At 40.7% G+C, this 22,924-nt stretch overlaps 2 protein-coding genes across 2 annotated transcripts; both read right to left on the reverse strand.

Annotated features, from left to right (window-relative positions):
• Positions 1 to 343: 343 nt before the first annotated feature.
• LOC131993601 (12-(S)-hydroxy-5,8,10,14-eicosatetraenoic acid receptor-like) lies at positions 344 to 22,013 on the reverse strand. The gene is made up of 5 exons (XM_059359584.1): positions 21,700 to 22,013; positions 20,387 to 20,451; positions 2,594 to 2,824; positions 1,476 to 1,687; positions 344 to 1,384 (listed from the first exon to the last, which is right to left on the reverse strand). The coding sequence occupies exons 3-5, from the start codon at positions 2,807 to 2,809 to the stop codon at positions 772 to 774; spliced, it is 1,041 nt and encodes a 346-aa protein (XP_059215567.1). The 5' UTR covers positions 2,810 to 2,824; positions 20,387 to 20,451; positions 21,700 to 22,013; the 3' UTR covers positions 344 to 771.
• LOC131993205 (G-protein coupled receptor 4-like) lies at positions 4,412 to 12,805 on the reverse strand. The gene is made up of 5 exons (XM_059358992.1): positions 12,605 to 12,805; positions 12,181 to 12,392; positions 11,553 to 12,089; positions 5,364 to 5,680; positions 4,412 to 4,539 (listed from the first exon to the last, which is right to left on the reverse strand). The coding sequence occupies exons 1-5, from the start codon at positions 12,803 to 12,805 to the stop codon at positions 4,412 to 4,414; spliced, it is 1,395 nt and encodes a 464-aa protein (XP_059214975.1).
• Positions 22,014 to 22,924: the final 911 nt, after the last annotated feature.

A 22,924-nucleotide genomic window follows, 5' to 3' on the forward strand; every position in this document is an offset into this window, starting at 1 on the left:
TCCGGCTCGGACCAGCTAACATTACAAAGCAATCAATAGCAGATCCATGCTGCAATGCTAAGTGCCTTGCGTCGATCTTGGCTGGTAGAGGGTGACAATGTGTCCCAACCCCAAAACCAGGACCCTTAAATATATGCAAATTCATGCCAGAATATATTTGTGTGTCGTTGCATGCACCATAGGCCTTTTCATGAGGTCATGATAGTTCTGTCAGTGCTGAAAACAAGTATAATGTCCTAACAAAACAGATTCTCTATTGAATTTTATTGAATTTTAATTTCATGTATAATTACACACATTGTGATTACATTTTATCGAACATAAAACAGCTGCTCTGATTAACATCCCAAAATTTACCATGCCTCCCACTAAAAATTAACAGAATAGTATCTTTAATGAGTACTGATAAACAAATAGTTTGGAGTTTATTAACTCTAGATCGTTTTGAATAGACACACATGAGTTATAACAGGAAAACATTAAACCATGGAATAAAAAATGTTAATGAGACTTTAATGTCCTAAAGACATTTTTTAAGATAATGTTTCTGTGTTAAATATTCCAGAAACTGAAAGAAAGGTTCAGGACAAAGACTTCAATGAGCTCAGTGAACCAAATATAATATCTGATATGTTTCTGTTATTAAAAGATGAAAACAACAGAGATTAAATCACATCTAACACACGAATATAAACATACTTGTTGAAGTCATCACTGTGAACCTCAGCAGGTTTAACAAAACATTTCCCAACAGCACTCAAGACAAAGTTCCTATGATTTAGAGATCATATCAGTAGGACTTTTCTTTAGTTCTTCTGTTCTCTCTCCATCTCTCTCTCCAGGCATGTTCACAGTTACAGATCTGATTTCATTGCTGTCTGTTCTGCAGCGACACAAACAGGCTGAAAGCTGGCGTATGGTCCCTTTCCTCATCAACATATACAGAACTAAGTCTGCCAGAGGACTCAACTTAAGAAACACAGGAGCCAGGTCATAGAGAGGGTCAAGATGTCGGTTGCTGTATCCATTTGGTTTGGTAAAGGAATCGTACCAGGACACATTCAAAATGATGTTTGGCAGGAACAGCAGCGTGTAAATCAGCAGCACCAGGATCAACATTCCTGCAATTCGTCGTTTTTCGTCAGTTGGGACCGAGATGGAAGCATACAGGGCTTTGAGGGTCGCAATCAGGAAAAATATGAGCAGTGGGAGAGGAAGGAGGTGAAAGATGATGGAAATGACAATATCGAAACTGTAAATATTATAGAAACGCTCAGTGAGGACAGGGACAACAGGGAGGATCCAGACCAGGACACAGATCAGCATAGAGGTCTTGATGGTTCGTCTGAAGCGGTACCACAGTGGGTGGACGATGACCAAATACCTGAAATACAAGACAGACAGCTTCAGAGTTCTACAGAGATACAATGATCAGACACTGAAGCTTCACACATATTGGATAGACAGGTAGCTACCTTTCTAGAGCGATGACCACCATGAAGCCAATACTGGCCAACAGACTGTAGTCGTAAATATACTTGAAGACCCAAAATATCTCCCAGTAGTCAGGATTGGACGCGTTCATGTCCTTACGCCCTGCCACCTCAGCGATCAAGCAGCAGAACTGAATGAGGTCAGAGATGAGAAGGTTGATGACGTAGATCGGAGCAACTTCACCATTTCTCACCTGCAGGAAAACAAAAGGAAACAAGCAGCTGAAACATGTTCTGAACTCCCAAATATGTCATCTTTGATTTTAATATTTTTACATTATTTTTTTAAATCATGATTATGTTTTATTTTCCACCTTATTTTCCATTACAGCATCTATCTCTTTTTTGTGTTACTTTTGTCTCTTTATGTCACGTAATGTTTTCATTGTAAGGCACTTTGTATGAAAGGTTCCATTCAAATAAAGTTTTTATTAGTTATTATTAATATTAATAACAGCCAGTGCCATTTATTCATTTTCCATCAAACTCTGTTGTGCTGTGGAAGAAATCACATTTGACACTGGGGCCAATCACTGCAGTAAGAGACTGAGGGCCAGATGTTTTCACACACAGATATGAAGCATTCTGAGCCAAACAACATGAGCTGTATTTATCACACAGACTGGAGTTGAACTTTGACTCACGTCTGTGTTGCACATTACTGTACATTTGCATTTCATGGAGGATTGCACACAGAAGAGAAGGACACATCCTGTTAATTATGTGTTTGACTGACAGATGATGATGATGATGTCATTAGTTCTGCAGGTATTTAGTCGTAAACAAAAGCATCGGTCCAGGTAAAAAGTTCACCTCATGATGGTGCTGAATAAAAAGTCAGGATGAACGAGGCCAGTGGGCTTCTTCCTCTGGAGATTATTAATATCTACAAACTGTCACAACTTCCTTTTTTAACTATTAGAATCACACATTTAGATTTCATAATAATATTGATAATTAGTTTTATAGAGTCAATTATTCCTGTAAAACACTTCATCCCAGCCCCCTGAGACCTGTCGCCCAACCAGATCAAGACCCTCACAGACACAGAGACATGACACATACAGTAAATAAACAACTGTCAGTTATAATGTTCTTACCAGAGAGAAAAGACCATAGATGGCCCCGAGGGTCAAAGGAAGGCCGAGACAAATGATTAGGCATGTCACCACAAACTGGATTAACGCAACTTCATCAACACTGGGAAAGCCAGAGAGATTACCAAACTGAAAATGGTTGCTGTAGTCAGTGTAGTTGCTGTAGTCAGTGTAGTTGCTGGTTGTGTCGTTGAGGCCGTTGTCCTGTGTGTTGCCCATTGTTCAGAGTGAAACCTGAAGGTTCAGAGATCAGGTTATAGAAAGGCAGCATGTTGTTTATATCAACCTAACATTGTTCAGTGACATCACTAAAGCTGTGAGCTGCTGGTTCACACACACACACACACACACACACACAGTATACACACAATCAATGCAGACCATGAAAAGCTGTCTTTTCACTTTTTATCAGTATTTATATTACACTATTCCTGACCGGCAGACCACAGGCCAGATGTGGAGAGGACGCTGGCGCGTTTGGCTGCCGCTTCTCCCTCCGAAAAAGTTTGTCCTCTTTCAACCCTCACCTGAGTGTGTCAGAAACCCTTACCCTGTGCTACTGAAGGGCTACCCCCAGCTCGACCACCGATTGTCCCGTTGTGGCTGACCATCGCTGGGTAGGACAACTCGCCTCCAGCATTCCGCCTGCCGAAGGCATCCCCCGGAAGGGTCTCCAGCTGTCCCGGTGCGGTTAGCCCTTGCTGGCTAGGACCGCTGCCTTCCTGCATCGAGCCTGGCTCCCAACCAGGTCCCTGCTCGTTCTTCCATCAATGATGCTGCGGTTGGTCCTGCTCTATCTGCTGTCTTCTCACCACCTGTCACAGCCATCCACCGACTCCTTCAACCACTCTACTAAAAGTCACCAACGACCTCCTACTCGCCTCTGACTCCGGCTCCCTCAACATTCTCCTCCTCCTCGACCTCAGCGCCGCTTTTGACACCATCGACCACTCCATCCTCCTCAGTCGTCTGCAAACACGCACTGGCATCACTGGCTCAGCTCTCTCCTGGTTTAAATCCTACCTCTCTGACAGATTTCACTACATCTCCATCAATAACTGCAAATCCCATATCACCCCAGTCACACATGGTGTCCCCCAAGGTTCGGTGCTTGATCCCCTCCCATTCATCCTGTACATGCTACCCCTCGGTCACATCATACGCCACCATGGACTACAATTTCATTGCTACACAGACGATACCCAACTCTACCTCTCCACAAAAACCATCACTCCTGCCATTCTGCTCACCATCACAAACTGCCTCACTGATTTAAAAACCTGGATGAACAGCAACTTTCTCAAACTTAACTGCAACAAATCAGAAACTATCGTCATTGGCCCCAAATCCCGCCTCCCCTCTTCCCAGGACTTCTCACTGAACATCGATGGACATACAGTTGCCCCCTCCCCCTCTGTCCGGAACCTCGGCGTCACCATGGATCCAACTCTCTCCTTCAGGTCACACATCAAGAACATCTCCAAAACATCCTTCTTCCACCTCCGCAACATTGTTCGCCTTCGTCCAATCCTCTCCTCCTCCGCTGCCGAAACACTAATTCATGCTTTCATAACCTCCAGACTGGACTATTGCAACAGCATTCTCTACGGCTTCCCCTCCACCAACCTTCAAAACTACAATATGTCCAGAACTCAGCTGCCTGTTTGCTCACCCACTCCTGCTCCAGAGAACACATCACGCCCATCCTTCAGCACCTTCTCTGGCTCCCTATCCAGCACCGAGTCCACTTCAAGATCCTGCTCATCACCTACAAAGCCCTCAATAACCTAGCTCCCCCCACTGTACCTTACTCCTCCAACGTCACTCCTCCACCCGCAACCTCAGATCTTCCGATGCCAGTCTTCTGACCCCCATCACCAGGACCAAGCACCGCACCAATGAGGACAGAGCCTTTTCCACTGCTGCCCCAACCCTCTGGAACTCCCTCCCTACTCACATCAGCAATTCAGACTCACTCCACGCCTTCAAAAATCAACTCAAAATCTTTTCAAGATTGCTTTCAGGACTTGAACTTGAATCTCTCATCTCTGTTTAGTTCTGTTTTCTTCTGCATTTTGTGTTTGCGACTTGAGTACCTTTAAAAGCGCTATAAAAATGGAATGTATTATTATTTTTATTATTATTATTATTATTATTATTGTTATTATTATTATTATTATTATTATTAATAATAATAATAATAATACTATCTCTGGAAGCTAAACAAATAATATTTATTAAATATATTACAGTTCCAAATAGTTGTTATTGTAATTAAATCATGTAAACAACTTAGCTATTATTTTGAATAAGGGCAAAAAAACTAAATATTTTGTGTTTAATCCTAGTTCATGGGTTATACAGCATATCTTCATTTATCATATGTTAACAACACACAAAACTAGTTTACATGTAGCAGCTGTCATCATGACCAGGAAAAATGCAAATTTAGCTATAAACTCCTCTCAGTGTATTCATGTTGGCTCAGAACAAGAGACAACATGAATAATGAAATAAAATATGTTAAGAAATGCTGCTGTAAGCATGTTTGAGATATATGGACTCTTTAATTCAAAACACTATCTTTTACATGTCTTAATCACCTTTGTTATATAATCAAAAACGTAAAATCCTAACAATTTAGTAGAAAAGCTCTAAAAACATGTTAATTCAATTAAACATAGCTGCTGATTTAAGTCTGTTTAAGGTAATATATATGTATATTCTATGAATATGTATCACTGCATTAAAGGAAAAAAGTGTGAAAAGGTACCTGTGAAGCTGCTGACGAGCAGAAGGACTTCTCTCCTCCAGCGTCTGATGTGTCTGAGTGGTGACGTGCAGCAGGTGGATGTTAATCCACACTTCCTCTTTTCAGGTAGAGAGTGGGCGTGGCCAGAGCAGTCCAGAGCAGAGCTGCACACCTGGAGCCCAGAATAGATGAATGAGGGCTCAACGGGCCCCTGGGTCCAGACATGTAAAAGGCCCATGACCCCTCTTTGGGTCCAAACAGTCCAAAGAACCAGGTTCTGGTCCCTCTTGGTCCCATTCAGTAAAACATCCATGATGAGCACATAAACTGACTGCAGCCTGTTCCCAGTTATACAACATGTCATCAAGAGTCATATTTTTTACAACTCACGAAACTCTTTTGCATACCTCAGCTGCCATCATGTCCTGGGACAATGCAAATGTAGCTATAAAACCTGTCAGTGTGTTCATGTTTGTTCAGAACAAGAGACACAATAACATTATCAAAATGATGATGATCACTTTTTTTTTCTCAATGGTCTTTTTATTGATGACAAAGTATGTATAAAACAATCACTGTACAGGGAGAAGATTTTTGATTTTTTTGTACAACATATACCCATGACACAACTCGACCCAACATCCGAACATAGACATACATTTACAGCCACTGGCAAAAGATTGTAAATAGACAGAATAAAGATAACAAATTAATTAACAACAATGCTTAGAGAGAAAAGGAGAAATATATAAAGGATTAATAAAAAAGCTACTCAGAAATTATTGTTGAAGGTTTCTCATAAAATACCAAGAAGGGGTATTTGTATGTAATCTTTTCTAAATTCATGCAGGATATCATGTCTCTGAGCCAATGTGAATAGGAAGGAGGAGCTGTGTCCTTCCACTGAAGTGAAATAACTCGTCGGGCTAGTAAAGAGGCAAAAGCTAAAAAAGTTGAGCATAGCTTTAGATAAGTTCAAATCTGGAGCGATGCCAAAAATACCAGTCAAGGGATTGGGCTCAATTTGATGATGAAGGATTTCTGATAGTGCATGGAAAACCGATGTCCAAAAGTTACCTAAAGAGGGACATGTCCAATACATGTGGTAAAGTGAGGCAGGAGCACCTTTACATTTATCACACGTAGGATCGACATCAGGGTACATTCGTGATGATCACTTTTTAAAGTAATTCTACAGTTTGGCCCTGCAGGAAGATGTTCATAACTACGGTGGCCCTGAAGTTAAAACCACACCAGCAACTCACACACAGGTATCTTCTCACAAACTTACAGAACTTTTCACTGGGAAAATTCATAATAAAATGCCTACAAGGGCATTTTATACACAACAAATACATTTTGGGCACGATGCAATTTGATTATTTCACATGATGTGTTCATGTAACGTTATTACTTCATCTCCTCTCTGCAGGTAAGAGTTTTATTCTGCAAAGTGAGAAAGAATGACAATAAAGTGTTCATCCGTCATGTCAGCTCGCTCTGAGCAATTTAAATTAATTTACCATAAATATCACACTACAGGCTCACTACATCATAAAGGGACGGCTGGTTTGACTACGAGCAGCAACCAATCAGGAGGAGGATCCAATATGTACCAACTCTTTCCGTTGTGATGAATTGCTGGCGTGGTTTGCACACAGTCAGAACAGACGCATAAAGAATATATGCAGAATTCACGGCTTCAGTGGTAAATCTTCACCCTGAAGTGAGGACAGCGTGAAATGTTTTCATGTAAAAAAAAATTGCAATATAATTTGACCAATATTATCAGCTGATATTGGCTTCTAAAAGACAAAACAATATTTATCATACCGACACATAAGTTGTCCGATATGCCCCAATATGAAAATAATGTTTACACAATAAATAATGCAGAGAACGACACTTGGGGTGATTTATTAATGCTTTATTAATTAATTTAATTTTAAAAAGCTCTCAGTAACTTTTTATGAATATATATATATATATATATATATATATATATATATATATATATACAGTCATGGAAAAAAAATATTAGATCACCTTTGTTTTCTCTAACATTTTGTTCATTTTAATGGCTGGTAATTTAAGAGCTGATATCTCGAAATTTTCCATGGTTTTCTTGATAAGAACAAATTTTTGAGCAGCAGAGGGCACATTTGACCTGTAAACTCAATAAAAGAGGTAATAAAGTAATGTAAAAGACGTATAAAATCAAAGACATGATCAATCACCATGAACAATGAAATAATATAGAATAAATGTAATGCAATAAATCATCAAATGAAGGAAGATGAATATTATAAAGTCTTTTCAAGCTTAAAAAAATGGAAGGTTATTATAAAGAAAACCATGTTGAATGTATAAATATCAGCTCTTAAATTAAACTCTTATCAGCTATTTATGTTGTTATCATTATATTTGTCCAAACAAATGAACCTTTAGTTGTACCAGGCATTAAAATGAACACAAAAAAATGAAGAAAAAGGGTGGTCTAATCATGTTTTCCATGACTGTTTATGTATATATGTTTATATGAGGGATGGTCAACTGGAGGCCCGGGGGCCACATACGGCCCTCACCCTCACCTGAAGTGGCCCTCAGTACAACTACATGCATTTGAGCATGAAATCTTAATCTTAAGTGCAGTGTAAAAATGCACAAAATTACTTCTTGCAATTAATGTTGGTCTGCTGTTCTTGCACTAAAAAAAAGAAATCACAGTAAGTGGATATTTTTTATTTGCTTCAAACCTTTTGTATTCCTATTTATACTGTTATACATGCATTTGAGCATGAAATATGTTAAGTTACTGAACTGTAAACATATTTAAAATTGCAGTTTCATCATATCTGGTTAAGTGCACGGTCCTATATGTGGCCCTGTGGTAGTGGACATGAAAAATTGTGGCCCCCTGCAGCATTTAAGTTGCCCATTCCTGGTTTATATCCATAAAACTACTCTATTTGTAGTTGTTGTAGTCTTAATGGACTACAGATACCATGAGCCCAGACTGGCTTCCTGTGTGGTGAGACTTCCCTTTAAAAACAGAGAGAGAGAGAGAGAGAGAGAGAGAGAGAGAGAGAGAGAGAGACAGAGAGAGAGTGTAAACCTCTCCTCCCTCTTCTTCTCTTCTTCTCTCCCTCTCTTCTGCTCTGTGACCCGAGGCTGTAAACTAATCTGCAGCTTATTTTAGGAACCAGTGGCTCTGCTGCATTCTCACTGATGAGAAAAAAAGTCAGTCAAGAAAAAAAGTAAAAATGAGGAAAAAAAGTCGAAGTCACGAAAAAAAAGTTGTAAAAATGTTTTTTTGCTGAAAATAATCACTGAACTCAGAAACAGTGAGGAGCTCAAAACAAGATTTTCTCCTCCTCTACCTCCTCCCCCCTTATCATAAAAAATATGATATGATTTGATTAACTATAGTCACCTTGAAATGGGGCACCACTCTATATTTCAGATGTTGTGTATAAACAAAGCTGTCAGGCCTTTTCTTCATTCAGTCAGTTAGTCAAAAACAAACATTCACATTATTGTCAAGAAACTGATTCTTTATTAAATTTCCAGAAAATGTACAATTCCATGTAAAATTCCCCACACTGTGATTACATTTTATCAACTTGGCCAAATACAAAACAGCTGCTCTGATTAACATCCTAAACAGCACCATGCCTCCCACTAAAAAAACTACTTATATTCAGATAAATAGTGAGGCGTTTAGTTTATTTATTGTCTGTAAAACCATTTCAAAAGCCAAACAACATAGAACTCGTGTGTCTGTTCAAAACATATTGAACAGCTGAGTTATATGAAAAAATCTGATATATGAAAAGTAAACAACAACATTTTAATTATTTAATTATGTCCTAAAGATGTTGAGATATTTTTCTGACATTATTTCAAGAAACAGATTCTTTATTAAATTTCCAGAAAATGTACAATTTCATTAGCCTGGGTATACCCAGACTGCCTTGCGCGCTCGATTTCATTTCGAACTGCGAAAGGGTCTGGAAACCAGAGAGCTTTCTTAGCCCTGTTCTAGGGATCCAATCACAGAACGGGGAGGGACGGCAAGATGATGACGCGTACTACTCGGCAGACGGAAGCTTGTAGTTTTCTTACGGATCCAACATGGCTGCAGCAGACGCGAAACTCTCTTTAGCTGTAGATGGTGTTTTAAATAGTTTAGAGCGAAAGTTGAAAGGCGAAGGTCTCTCGGCGGCTCCGCTGTCCCCCGGCTTGTAGCGAGATCACCGGCGTTACAGTAGCGGGGCTAATAGCGGTAGCGTCACGGCGTTATCGGGGCTCGCCGGTGATGTCGCTACGAGCCGGGGGACAGCGGAGCCCCCAGAGACCCGCAGCAGCTTGTTTTTTTTGCCCATAAAATCAGTGGATGTGTGTGGCTGAATGACATGAGGGGGAATAAAGCGTGAAAATAAATAATCTTGCAGGAAGCGAGAACTGGAGAAGCAAAGCAGCAGCAACACTCTCTCACAGACACACACACAACAAACATCCATCTCTGTAGCTCTACTACGTCATCTGGTATAACTGATCTGATTGGCTAAGAGCTACCTACAGACGCTTTGATAGACATTCTAAGCGTCCAATAAACGGCTCCGGAGGATCGTAAACCACACCTCCTCTACGGAGAAATGAACGGTTGGTTCCCAGACTAGATCTCATTTGAGATTAGTCTGGGGTTAGCCAGGCTACAATTTAATGTAAAATTACGCACACTGTGATTACATTTAGGGGTGCACTGATTGATCTGCACCTATTTCCTTAATTTTGCGGGATCGGCGATCGGCTGATTCTTTTACGTCTAACCGATCTCATCCAGCATCTTATCTACCTCGATAATAACCCCCCACTGGCGAAGCACTGCTCCCAACTTTGTTGCTAAATTTAGCAACTTTTCAAACCCCCTTAGCGACTATTTTTCAAGAAAATGACTGGAGACAAATCCAGCGACTCCTTCTTACTCTTCTTAACGAGCCTCCGTTAGCGGCAGGTAGCTACAGTTAGCTCTGTAGCAGTACAGTGAGTATGTGCTAACAGGCTAACAGTTAGCTCTGTAGCAGTACAGTGTGTATGTGCTAACAGGCTAACAGTTAGCTCTGTAGCAGTACAGTGTGTATGTGCTGCTGCTGCAGGAGGTGTTCACTTAACGATCTCTGTTTGTTTACAACAAGCACCAGACACTCTGTGTACAGTTAGTGATGCTGGTTAATTCACCATCACTTTGTTTATGATCAGCGGAGACTCTGTGCATAATTAGCCATGCTGCTTTGTTTTGATCAGCTGCTGACATTGTGCACAGTAAGCGGCGGTGAAAACCAAACGTCACCTCCAGAGTCTCTAAATCCCTCTGGGGGCTAACTAACTTGTCCCGCCGTGGAAAACCCTCTCCTCTGTTTGTTTCTTCTTCTATTCTAAAATCGATGCCCATCCCTAGTTGTATGTATGTTGTACTTTAACAAAACCAGAAAACTCAGGACACTTTATTTATGGTTGCAGTTCTTTTGTTAATTTGTCCTGTAAATTGTTGCTATTTTTGTTAAGTTCAATATTTTATGAACTACCTCAGACATTGGGATTTCCTTTATTTGTTAAAGAAAAATACTGCTGTGTTATTGTTTCTCAATAAAATAACATTCAAACATTGAAGGTGTATGCTGTGAGTTATAAAAAAATCGGTATCGGCCAAAATCGGAATCGGCAGGTCAGGCTTTTTAAAAATCGGTGATCGGTGATCGGCCAGAAAATTGCAATCCTGCACCCTGCACCCCAATTACATTTTATCAACATGGCCGACAAAAAACAGCTGCTCTGACTTACATCCTAAAAAGCACCATGCCTCCCACTAGAAAACAACTCTATTAAGATAAATAGCAAGTAGTTTATTTTATTGTCTATAAAAACCATCCATCTCTCTCTCCATCTCTCTCTCCTTCTCTCTCTCCTTCATTCTCTCCTTCTCTCTCTCCATCTCTCTCTCCTTCTCTCTCTCCTTCATTCTCTCCATCATTCTCTCCATCTCTCTCTCCTTCTCTCTCTCCTCTCTCTCCATCTCTCTCTCCTTCTCTCTCTCCATCTCTATCACCATCTCTCTCTCCTTCTCTCTCTCCTTCATTCTCTCCATCTCTCTCTCCTTCTCTCTCTCCTTCATTCTCTCCATCATTCTCTCCATCTCTCTCTCCAGACATGTTCACAGTTACAGAGCTGATTTCATTGCTGTCTGTTCTGCAGCGACACAAACAGTCTGAAAGCTGGCGTATGGTCCCTTTCCTCAGCAACATATACAGAACTAAGTCTGCCAGAGGACTCAACTTAAGAAACATAGGAGCCAGGTAGAGGAGACGTTCAAGATGTGGGTTGTCTACATTTGTTTTGATAAAGTAACTGTACCAGTACACAGTCACAATGATGGTGGGCAGGAACAGCAGCATGTAAATCAGCAGCACCAGGATCAACATTCCTGCAATTCGTCCTTTTTCGGCATTTGGGACCGAGATGGAAGCATACAGGGCTTTGAGGGTTGCAATCAGGAAGAATATGATCAGTGGGAGAGGAAGGAGGTAAAATATGATGTAAATGACTATGTGGAAACTGTAAGTATAATAGAAACGCTCAATGAGGAACTGGACAACAGGAAGTATCCAGACCAGGACACAGACCAGCACAGAGGTCTTGATGGTTCGTCTGCAGCGGTACCACAGTGGGTGGACGATGACCAAATACCTGAAATACAAGACAGACAGCTTCAGAGTTCTACAGAGATACAATGATCAGACACTGAAGCTTCACACATATTGGATAGACAGGTAGCTACCTTTCCAGAGCGATGCACACCATGAAGCCAACACTGGCAAACAGACTGTAGTCGTAAATATAGATGAAGACCTGAAATATCATCCAGTACTCCGAAATGAACACGTTGCAGTTCTTAGGCCCTGCCACCTCAGCGATCATGCAGCAGAACTGAATGAGGTCAGAGATGAGAAGGTTGATGACGTAGATCGGAGCAACTTCACCATTTCTCACCTGCAGGAAAACAAAAGGAAACAAGCAGCTGAAACATGTGTGTTTAGGGTCCAATCAGGTTTGTGTACATTTTAATTATAGAGTCAATTATTCCTGTAAAACACTTCATCCCAGCCCCCTGAGACCTGTCGCCCAACCAGATCAAGACCCTCACAGACACAGAGACATGACACATACAGTAAATAAACAACTGTCAGTTATAATGTTCTTACCAGAGAGAAAAGACCATAGATGGCCCCGAGGGTCAAAGGAAGGCCGAGACAAATGACTAGGCATGTCCCAACAAACTGGATGAATCCAACTTCACCAACACTGAAATCGCCAAACAAGGAAAAAAAATGAAATTTGTAGCTGTAGTCAGTGTTGTTGCAGGTTGTGTCGTTGAGGCCGTTGTCCTGTGAAGTGTTGTCCATTGTTCAGAGTGAAACCTGAAGGTTCAGAGATCAGGTTATAGAAAGGCAGCATGTTGTTTATATCAACCTAACATTGTTCAGTGACATCACTAAAGCTGTGAGCTGCTGGTTCACACACACACACACACACACACACACACACACACACACACACGCACACACACACACACATACACACACACAGTATACACACAATCAATGCAGACCATGAAATGCTAAATAATCATATAATTAAATTATGTAAACGACTAAGCTATCATATAGAATATTGTTGGGGGGTTTTCAGAAAAAGGGCAAAAAAACTAAATATTTGTGTGTTTTACAGCATATCCTTATTTATCATATTGTAACAACACACAACACACAACACTAGTTGACATATCTCAGCTGTCATCATGACCTGGGAAAATGCAAATGTAGCTACAAACACCTCTCACTGTATTCATGTTGGCTCAGAACAAGAAACAACAACAATAACTAGAAAATTTCCTCTGGGGAAATTCTGAAAGGGCCACGGGGGCTACTGCCGGTGTGTGTACACTATGATGAGATTCTTCAGAGATTTCAAACTATGCCCTTTAACCTCAAAATGTGTGTGTGTGTGTGTGTATATTTGTGTGTGTGTGTGTAGCGAAAATCGCATAAAGTTACCTGTGTGTGTGTGTGTGTGTGTGTGCGTGTGTGCGTGCGTGCTTGTGTGTTTGAAGCATGTGTATGCATGTGTGAGGAGTGTGCGTGTTTATGCACATGTGTGTGTGTGTGTGTGTGTGTGTATCTGTAACTGTAATCAAATCAAAGATCAAAGGCAATCAGATCAAAGCAATCAACAGAATTAACTGACACCTGTTCCACTGACAGCAGAGGTGGACAGACTGCAATTTCTGGCCTCAAACAGAAAGCATTTTTGGCAAAACCATAATACCTATCATTGATCCGACTTCACTTTGAGCATCCTGAGTTCTTCCTGAACGTCTACATATGATTTTTTTAAAGAAAAATTAAAAATTAGCTTTGTTAGAGCGATCTAAAAAAACTGTTCCATTACCTTTTTCCCGAAATCTTCCTGCGTTTTTAATATGGGACCCAATTAATATGGGACCCACGCCCCCTGTTGTATGACGAATGGGCGATGAGTAATGAAAGGGGGCGTGGCTAGTGTAAATGGGCGGAGAGAAACAAATTTGGCTGTGTTGGGATTGTACCACAGGTGAATCTTGGGTTCATTTGTAGACTTTAACATTTGTGGACTAAATGCAACAGCTTAAAAGATTCAACTCACAAAATGGCAGGTCAGCGACATTTTGTGTCCTCTCAAGAACTTCCCTTCCCAGAATGCTTGGCATTTACGACACCTTCCAGGTCACCTCATTGGTCCACTGGTCGGTTATAAGGGAGACAGTCCATTCTCCCCTCTCTCGTTCTCCACCGCTCCCGAGAGGAGTAACACCTCTTCTTCAGGAGGGAATCCAGAGGCCTGGACTCACCAACCCCCTCCTCCCTCACTTCCTGCTGAGATCCTCTGCAGCTGAGGTGAGGCCTTCTACGTCCAGAATCTCCTTTCCACAAGGATTCTGGAACAACTACAACTCTGACCTTCTCTGCGCACCAAAGTTGCATTAATGAACACAAAGTTCATTGCAACTGCCAGAGAAAGCTTGACCTCAACAACAAGGACAACCAGCAACTTAATTTGCAAGACGGCAAATTATTGAACTCAACTTCCTTCTTCCACACCCGCCACTGGAAAAGGATTTCCCCCCTTTTCAACTGGATTCGTGAGTAATGTAACTGGGCTTAGATAAGCAATCAGCAAGGACTTTAGTATAAAGGATTTTACCTGTAATTAATGATTTTGCTTATACGTGTGTTTTTATTATATTTATGTGATATTCGTGTTACAATCAAAGTTGTATGTTAATCTTGCTTTATACAGACAGTCAGTCTTATATTCAACTAACTTACTAACCTTTGACCTGCTCATACACTGATTTTCACATAATATATATTTTGAATTAACTGTTAAAAGGACACAGTTTATAACAGCTCACACTGCCACACGGCAAGGCCTAGTCACCTGGCTTCACAGCTGGAACAGCTGGAATAGATGTGTACCTTTATTTGCTTTACTTGTTTTAGAATAAATCCCTTTTGATTACAAATGCTGTCTATTTGATGTTGTACATTATGAACGATACGCTGGCCTCTGCTGTGACAAGAATTCACGATTCCTTCAACCATTACTAAATATTAATAAGGTAATTTTCTTATAATTATATTCATAATTAGTAATCACTGTTCCAAATTGATAGTTTAGTAACTTTATGAGACTGATTTAGGTGAATTGGCTATATCAGAGTGGTGCCCCTCAACGAGCTATGACTTAGAGCAAATCAAGTCATATAATTTCTTATAATTAAAATGTATTTATGATAATTATTAATAATTCTGAGATCCACACGAGTGTTGCTCAAGTTCATCCCTCCATATTTGGTATCCTTATGGGAGGGATAGCATTTATGATAACGCCTTTTTATTAATATATTTGACGCCCTGTGCAAGGTCATCATTTATTCATAAAAGAGCCATTCTTAATTCCCAACATGTTTGGTGACCCGTGATGGAGGCAATTGGTATCTGTAACCAGATACCCCAACATGTTGGACGCCCGTTGCATAGGCCCAACAGCTGTCTCAGCTGAGTATTCTGACACCTCATACAAGCTATAAAAAACGGTTCATTAGTTAGGAAAAGGGGACGTGGCTTATCAAAAGGGGTGGGGTAATCAATCACTGGTTAAACTTGGACTCTCTTCCGAGGACACTGACACCTCATACAAGTCTGTACGACAAACGGTTCATAGGTTAGTAAAAGGGGGCGTGGCTTATCAAAAGGGGCGGGGCAATCAATCATGGGTTAAACAGGGACTCTATGCCGAATGGACTGTCACCTCATACAAGTCTCTAGGACAAACGGTTCATCAGTTATGAAAGGGGCGTGGTTAAAGAATAAGGGGCGGGTCTTTATGAAATATTATGTTGAACTGTGATAATGGACATTTATCATGCATGACAAGTTTGAGGCAGATTGGACAATGTATGGTGAAGATACAGCAACTTCCTGTATCATGGCAAATAATTTATATTCGCTGCAGCAACACGGTTAGACAAAAACTAACCAATCTTCATCAGCAAGCTTCAACAACATCTTGAGGCGTTTCTGGCCAATTTTCAGGTGGATCTGATCAACCAGGTCAGAGCAGGACATCGCAATATAAAGCATGTGTAAAACACACTACTTCCTGTTGCCAGAGGGGGGGGTGCTATGATTATGTGTCAATCAGGCGGCAATCTCAGTGTCTGAGCGTGGAGGCCAACCAGGAAGTGCCTTAAGCCTGCAATATACCGAAAATTCCGAAAAAAGTTTGGCTACAAAAAAAATGAAATTCATTTCAGTGCAAAATTTGAAAACTTCTCACTTGATTTATTACCTCAGAAATTTTTTTCAGGACAACACTATGGTCTCAATCGCTAGTAAAAACTCATCTTCAAGACAATTTGATGTCAATAGTTCTAATAATGGCCCCATTTAGAAGAAAATATAAGATAAAGAATTGAATGATTTGGGGCGGGGCTACAGGTCACTAACAAGGCGAGCCGTCATCAGGAGAGAAGCAGAACAATGCGTATCTACGGCAACGTGTCAATAAAGTTATATATAACGTTATATAGATAGAAAAGAGAACGTTTACCGATTTGGTCTCATAACTTTGACCCTTTCACACTGTATTTTCACTGAATGACTGAATGTTTATTTGAATGTTTTGTTCAGTAAAAATGTCTTGTTCAGCATCTGGTTGGACTAACAGACACTCCAAGGAGTCGCTGCTCAGTTTTCTGAGGTCAGTAACACATTTTGTTTTTGTGTTTTGCTAGCCAAAACTAACATCCCAGTTAATGCTCCAATTAATGCTAACATGAATTAGCAGCAGCTTCTCTCAGTCAGGTTGAGGTGTAGAGAGGCTGTAGTAAATGGTAAATGGACCTGCACTTATATAGCGCTTTTCTAGTCTCGCTTTACACTACAGACTGCGCTCATTCACCCTTTTACACACACATTCATACTGGTGGCAGAGGCTACCCTAAACAGTCCCACCTGCCACCATTGGGAATTCATTCACACACCGATGAACACAGCATCGGGAGCAATTTGGGGTTCAGTATTTTGCTCAAGAATACTTCGACATGTAGGGGATCGAACCACCAACCCTTCGGTTGGGGGCCAACCAACTCTACCAACTGAGCCACAGTAGTCAGTGATCAGATCCCTCTCACTCCTCCACAGTCCAAATATGGTCTACTCCGCGTATCGGAAACAAGATGGCGATGCAAGATGGCGACGAGTGTAATGCTGAACTCAAGGCTTCCAATGAGCAGTCCACAAACCAATGGGTGACGTCACGGTGACTACGTCCATTATTTATATACAGTCTATGGTGTCAATAGTTACATGTGGAGCTATATTGCCGCCATGCCATGCCTGGTCATTGTGACGGTTTGCAAAGCTTTTAACAACTTTTGATCTCAAAAGCCTCATGATGGTACTGACCAAAGTAGAAGTCGATCAGGTTAAATCTGTTTGTTAAAGTGAAGATGGCTGACTTCCTGTGTGGTTTGGGGTATGGTCTGTGTCTCTATGTGAAACCTACAGCTCGGGCTAGGTGTAAAACATGTAACTTCCTGTTGCCAGTGGGGGTCGCTATGACTGTGTGTCAATATTGACATGTGGGTGTGTTCAGGGCTGGACCTTCATCACGTGTGAGGAATTGGACAATGTATGGTCAAGTTATACAGAGTTGCGAGATGCCATATTTTGCCGCCATGCCACAGTAAAGCTTTCATTAGCTTTTAATAACTTTTAATAACTTTTAATAGAGAGAAGAGGTGGTGTTGTTGTTGTCTATATCAAACAGAAATTCCATGTTACCCTTCTCTCATCAGTGTCTCTTACCAGACAATTTGAATTACTTGCCTTGAAACTGGAACTCACTAATGGCCAGTGTGTCACAGTTGTGGGTTGTTATAGACCTCCGTCAGCAAACAGTGAGGCTCTATTATCACTGAGCAAACAGCTGTCAGTGTTAGATTTTAATGAAATACTCCTTACTGGGGACTTAAATTGGGACTGGTCGTCTCCTATTTCTGATGGTTTTAAGTGAATTTGTGATTCTTTTAATCTTACGCAACTCATTAATAATCCAACTCGCCCAAATCTCAAATGCCCAGAGAAATCATCAATTTGTGATTTATTTTTGACAAATGCTCCTCACAAATATTCTGATCTTGGTATTTTTGCTAATGATTTAAGTGACCATTGTGCCATTGCCTCAGTCAGAAGAGCTAAGCTCCAAAAATCAAGACCAAGAATTATTCTTAAAAGAGATTTTAAACATTTCTACGAACAAGCTTTTATACATGATCTCTGGGACTTTGAGTGGAGTAGGATCTCACTCATTGATAATGTGGAACTGGCCTGGAATTTCTTTTATGATGCCTTCACCCAAATTATAAATAGACATGCTCCGTTCCGTAAATTCAGAGTAAAATGTCGGGATAACCCCTGGTTTACCCCTCAGCTGTCCAGTCTCTTTATGGAAAGGGATGTTGCCTGGGCTAAGGCAAGACATTCTAAATCACAGGCTGACTGGCTGATTTTTAGAAAAATTTAAGATCTTCATTTGGCACAGTTACCTCAAATGACATTTTATTTCTTCCGGTTCATTCCTTACAATCATATCCAAACCCAATTCAGCCGTACAAGCAGCATGCCCGTTCTTCTCTACCATCCAATAATCCTGTTGATCAGCCATTTAATCTTATGTGGTGGAAGTCCACAGAGCTTTAAAGCAACTGGACCCGTCCAAATCTGCTGGTCCTGATATGATAGGCCCGTATTTCCTCAGGATTGCTGCAGATTTTATTGCAGACCCATTGACTCATATTTTTAATCTTACCCTCTCCAATAATTAGATCCCTATTATTTGGAAATCTGCCTTTGTTTTTCCTTTGCTGAAAGGAGGTGACCCCACTGTTCTTAATAATTATAGGCCAATGTCTAAATGATGTGTTTTAGTAAAAATTTTAGAGAAGTTGGTAAGTGAGCAACTTAAAGAGTTTTTAGACACAAACAGTATTTGATCGCAACATCAATCAGGTTTTAGAAAACGGCACAGTACATCATCTGCAGCTTTAAAAGTGGTTAATGATTTTATCTAGGCACTGGATTGCAAAAAATATTGTGCAGCCCTTTTTATTGATTTATTGAAGGCTTTTGATACAGTAGACCATAACGTCTTGGTCTTTCTGAACATGCTGTTGGTTGGTTCTCCAGTTATTTATTGTCAAGAACACAATCTGTCCAGGTTTCTGGCTCTTCCTCTGTGTCAAAAGATGTGCCCCAGGGCTCGATCCTGGGTCCTTTTTTGTTCTCGTTGTACATTAATAATGTTTGTGATAATGTATCAAATGCCTCATTTCACTTCTATACAGGCTCTCATTGGTTAGTTTTTATCTATAAATGTATTCTTGGGCTTCTTCCCTATTACCTGTGTGCATACTTGTGTCGAAACCAAACTAAACATCTTACGTCTACGCTCACAAAATATTGTACAGATGCTGGTGCCAAGAGTGATGAACCGTATGAGTCTCTACTTGAGGCTGTTTCACTAATGTTGTGATGGCTGTATTTGTGTTAAATTGTATTTAATTGTTTATGTTAACTGTGTTTAAATGTTGTAACCTGTCTCTTTTTATGCTGCTTTCTTGGCCAGGTCTCTCTTGTAAAAGAGATTTTTTAATCTCAACGAGACTTTTTTTTTTACCTTATTATATATAGGTTATTATATATATCTAATAACTTTTGATCCCAAAGGCCTCATGATGGTACTGACCAAGTTTGAAGTCGATCAGGTTAAATCTGTAGGAGGAGTTTGTTAAAGTATGAGACGTGGTAATGGCAAAAAAACAGCCTTAAACACCATATTCGATTCAAGATGGCTGACTTCCTGTTTGTTTTCAGGTATGGGTTCTTGAGAGTTTTTGATGCGTCTTCCAATGATACATGTATGTACCAAATTTTGTGTCTCTACGTGAAAATTTCCTATATTGTGAGGCTTTTAAAAAAATTTCTAGGCGGCGTTAGTGAGGCATTTTGCCACGGCCATTCCCAAAACCACTAAAATACATAAATTTAACAGGACATTGACGTATGTTTCAAATTTCCCAACTGTTTAAATATGATAAAGGCCCCAAAAACGCGATTTATTTGACAAAAAATAATAATTCCTTTCATTTCAATAGGGTCCTCGCGCTGTCGGTGCTCGGGCCCTAAAAATAGGTTAAACAATGCTGCTGTGAGCATGTTTTAGATGTTTTGAGTCTTAAATTAAAAATCCTGTATCTTTTGCATGTTTTTTCTGTTTCACAAGTTTTCCCAGCTGCTTTGTTATAAGATCACAAACATATAATCCTCATAATTTAATAGAAACATTGTGTTTAAATCCAGATGAGGTAATCAAGGTTTTACCTGTCAGCGGTTCCAGACGGTGCCCGGCACACTGGTGGTGCACCGTGAGACCAGTCCAGGTGGTGCTGTGGGATTCAGAGACAACCACACACTGTTAATGCAGTATACAACAATACAACATGTTATTAATTCATTTTAATTTCCTGTATTATTACTTTGTGCACTCATTTCCCCATACAGAGGCACATTCACTTCCCTCAAAATAACTCTTTTTAAAACTCCTCCTCAAAGGGAGCAGCCAGCTGCTATATGAGGATTTATTATTTAAATTATAATTAAATACTTTTGATTAACAAGTTGCGATTCACTAAAGCATGTTAATTTACCCTATTCCTATACTCCTCCTCCTCCTCCTCCTTCTTCTCCTCCTCCAGTTCTCCTCAGACACAAAATTACTAAAAAAAGACACAAAATAACCAAAAAAGACACAAAATTACAAAAAAAGACAAAAAATTACTAAAAAAAGACACAAAATTACCAAAAAGAAACAAAATTACTAAAAAAGACACAAAATTACTAAAAAAGACACACAATTACCAAAAAAAGACAAAAAATTACTAAAAAAAGACACAAAATTACCAAAAAGACACAAAATTACCAAAACAGACACAAAATTATTAAAAAAGACACAAAATTACTAAAACAGACACACAATTATTAAAAAAAGACACAAAATGACCACTCCTCCTCCTCCTCCTCCTCCTCCTCTCCTCTCCTCTCCTCTCCTCCTCCTCCTTCTCCTCCTCCTCCTCCCTCTCTCCTCTGGCTGGCTGCTACATAAACATTCACAGTGAAAAGTGTAATAACAGGTTATAGAGGATATTTTGTCTGAGTGACAACAGACAATATAAAGTTCATCTTGTGGTTTGTGGATTCAACAGCAGGAGTTTATGCTCTTTATTTCTGACCAGCGCCATAGAACATCAGTGTAGACGTGTTGCGTCGTTAAATGATGTCATCACCTCATTTGTATAATTGACCCTGTAATTGTAATGGACGCTGTGACTTTGCGCATGCGTGGTTCATTTGCAGACTAGACGCTGAGGAGTTAACATCTCCTGCTGACTGCAGCTGGGAGAGAATCCTCCTAAAGTCTCCAAGAACACCAGAAAAACTCACAGATAGATGTTTACAATCATGTAGCAACTCATTTAAGACATGCAGTGATAAGGATCAGTGTATATGATGGAATAGTGGAAATCACAAGGTAAATAAAAACCAGCTGCTTGTTTAATTGTGTTGCAGGTAATATTTCTATGACTATGAATGTGTTAATAATGTGTGCATTAAAGGTAAAAAGTGTGAAAAGGTACCTGTGAAGCTGCTGACGAGCAGAAGGACTTCTCTCCTCCAGCGTCTGATGTGTCTGAGTGGTGACGTGCAGCAGGTGGATGTTAATCCACACTTCCTCTTTTCAGGTAGAGAGTGGGCGTGGCCAGAGCAGTCCAGAGCAGAGCTGCACACCTGGAGCCCAGAATAGATGGATGAGGGCTCAACGGTAAAGGAGCCCTGACCCCTGACCCCTGACCCCTCTTGGTGCTGCTCCTCATGCTCCTTTTTTCGTCTCTTTGTGGTTTTTTGCATCTTTTTTCCGTGTTCTTCTCCATCCCCACACCCTCCTCTCTTCCCCTCCTTTCTATTATTCAAAACAGTTATTTATACTTTCCTGCCTGGATACTAAATCAGATAAGGATCAGATTTGAATGAAGGGACACGAAGGCCGACAGCCCAGTGAAGTCTGACAACTCATTTACATTCCTGCTGTTTGTTGACACTCATTGTCTTTATGATTCATATGTGTTGTCTTATGCACACAATATACTCCTCCTCTACTCCTCTACTCCTCCTCTCCTCCTCTTTCTCCTCCCCTCTCCCCCTCACCTCTACTCCTCGTCTTCTCCTCCTCTCCTCTTTCTCCTCTCCTCTTTCTCCTCTCCTCTTTCTCCTCTCCTCCTCTCCCCTTGTGTTCATGCCTGTCAGTGCTGTTGGAGTTTTTAAAAAGTTGGTTTCAGGCTCTTGGGGAGGTTTTTTCTTTTGATTTAGATAGATAGATTACTTTATTCATCCCCGAAGGGAAATTCGGTGATTTGTTTGTTTTTGGGCCCAAATATACAGCCCGGAAAAAGACTGTCCACAATTTGATGAATTTTCTATCAGGTTGTGCAAAGTTGGTCACTTGGCTGACTCTTAGGAACCATGATCAGGGTGTGGGCAGTGTGGAGCCGGTCCTGGTTCTGGTCCTGGAGGGAACCATGCTCAGGGTGTGGGCAGTGTGGAGCTGGTTCTGGTTCTGGTCCTGGAGGGAACCATGCTCAGGGTGTGGGCAGCGTGGAGCTGGTTCTGGTTCTGGTCCTGGAGGGAACCATGCTCAGGGTGTGGGCAGTGTGGAGCTGGTTCTGGTTCTGGTCCTGGAGGGAACCATGCTCAGGGTGTGGGCAGTGTGGAGCTGGTTCTGGTTCTGGTCCTGGAGGGAACCATGCTCAGGGTGTGGGCAGTATGGAGCTGGTTCTGGTTCTGGTCCTGGAGGGAACCATGCTC

Source organism: Centropristis striata, chromosome 20, assembly GCF_030273125.1.
Source record: "Centropristis striata isolate RG_2023a ecotype Rhode Island chromosome 20, C.striata_1.0, whole genome shotgun sequence".
NCBI lineage: Eukaryota > Metazoa > Chordata > Actinopteri > Perciformes > Serranidae > Centropristis > Centropristis striata.

Excerpts from the sequence above, each read along its gene's own strand:
- LOC131993601 (XM_059359584.1), bottom strand. The coding sequence starts at position 2,809 with ATGGGCAACACACAGGACAACGGCCTCAACGACACAACCAGCAACTAC. Across the intron at positions 1,688-2,593 it reads TCTATGGTCTTTTCTCTCTG|GTGAGAAATGGTGAAGTTGC; the intron begins GTAAGAACATTA and ends GTTTTCCTGCAG. Across the intron at positions 1,385-1,475 it reads GTGGTCATCGCTCTAGAAAG|GTATTTGGTCATCGTCCACC; the intron begins GTAGCTACCTGT and ends CTTGTATTTCAG.
- LOC131993205 (XM_059358992.1), bottom strand. The coding sequence starts at position 12,805 with ATGGACAACACTTCACAGGACAACGGCCTCAACGACACAACCTGCAAC. Across the intron at positions 12,090-12,180 it reads GTGTGCATCGCTCTGGAAAG|GTATTTGGTCATCGTCCACC; the intron begins GTAGCTACCTGT and ends CTTGTATTTCAG. Across the intron at positions 4,540-5,363 it reads GCTCGTCAGCAGCTTCACAG|GGAGGGAGTTCCAGAGGGTT; the intron begins GTACCTTTTCAC and ends TGATGTGAGTAG.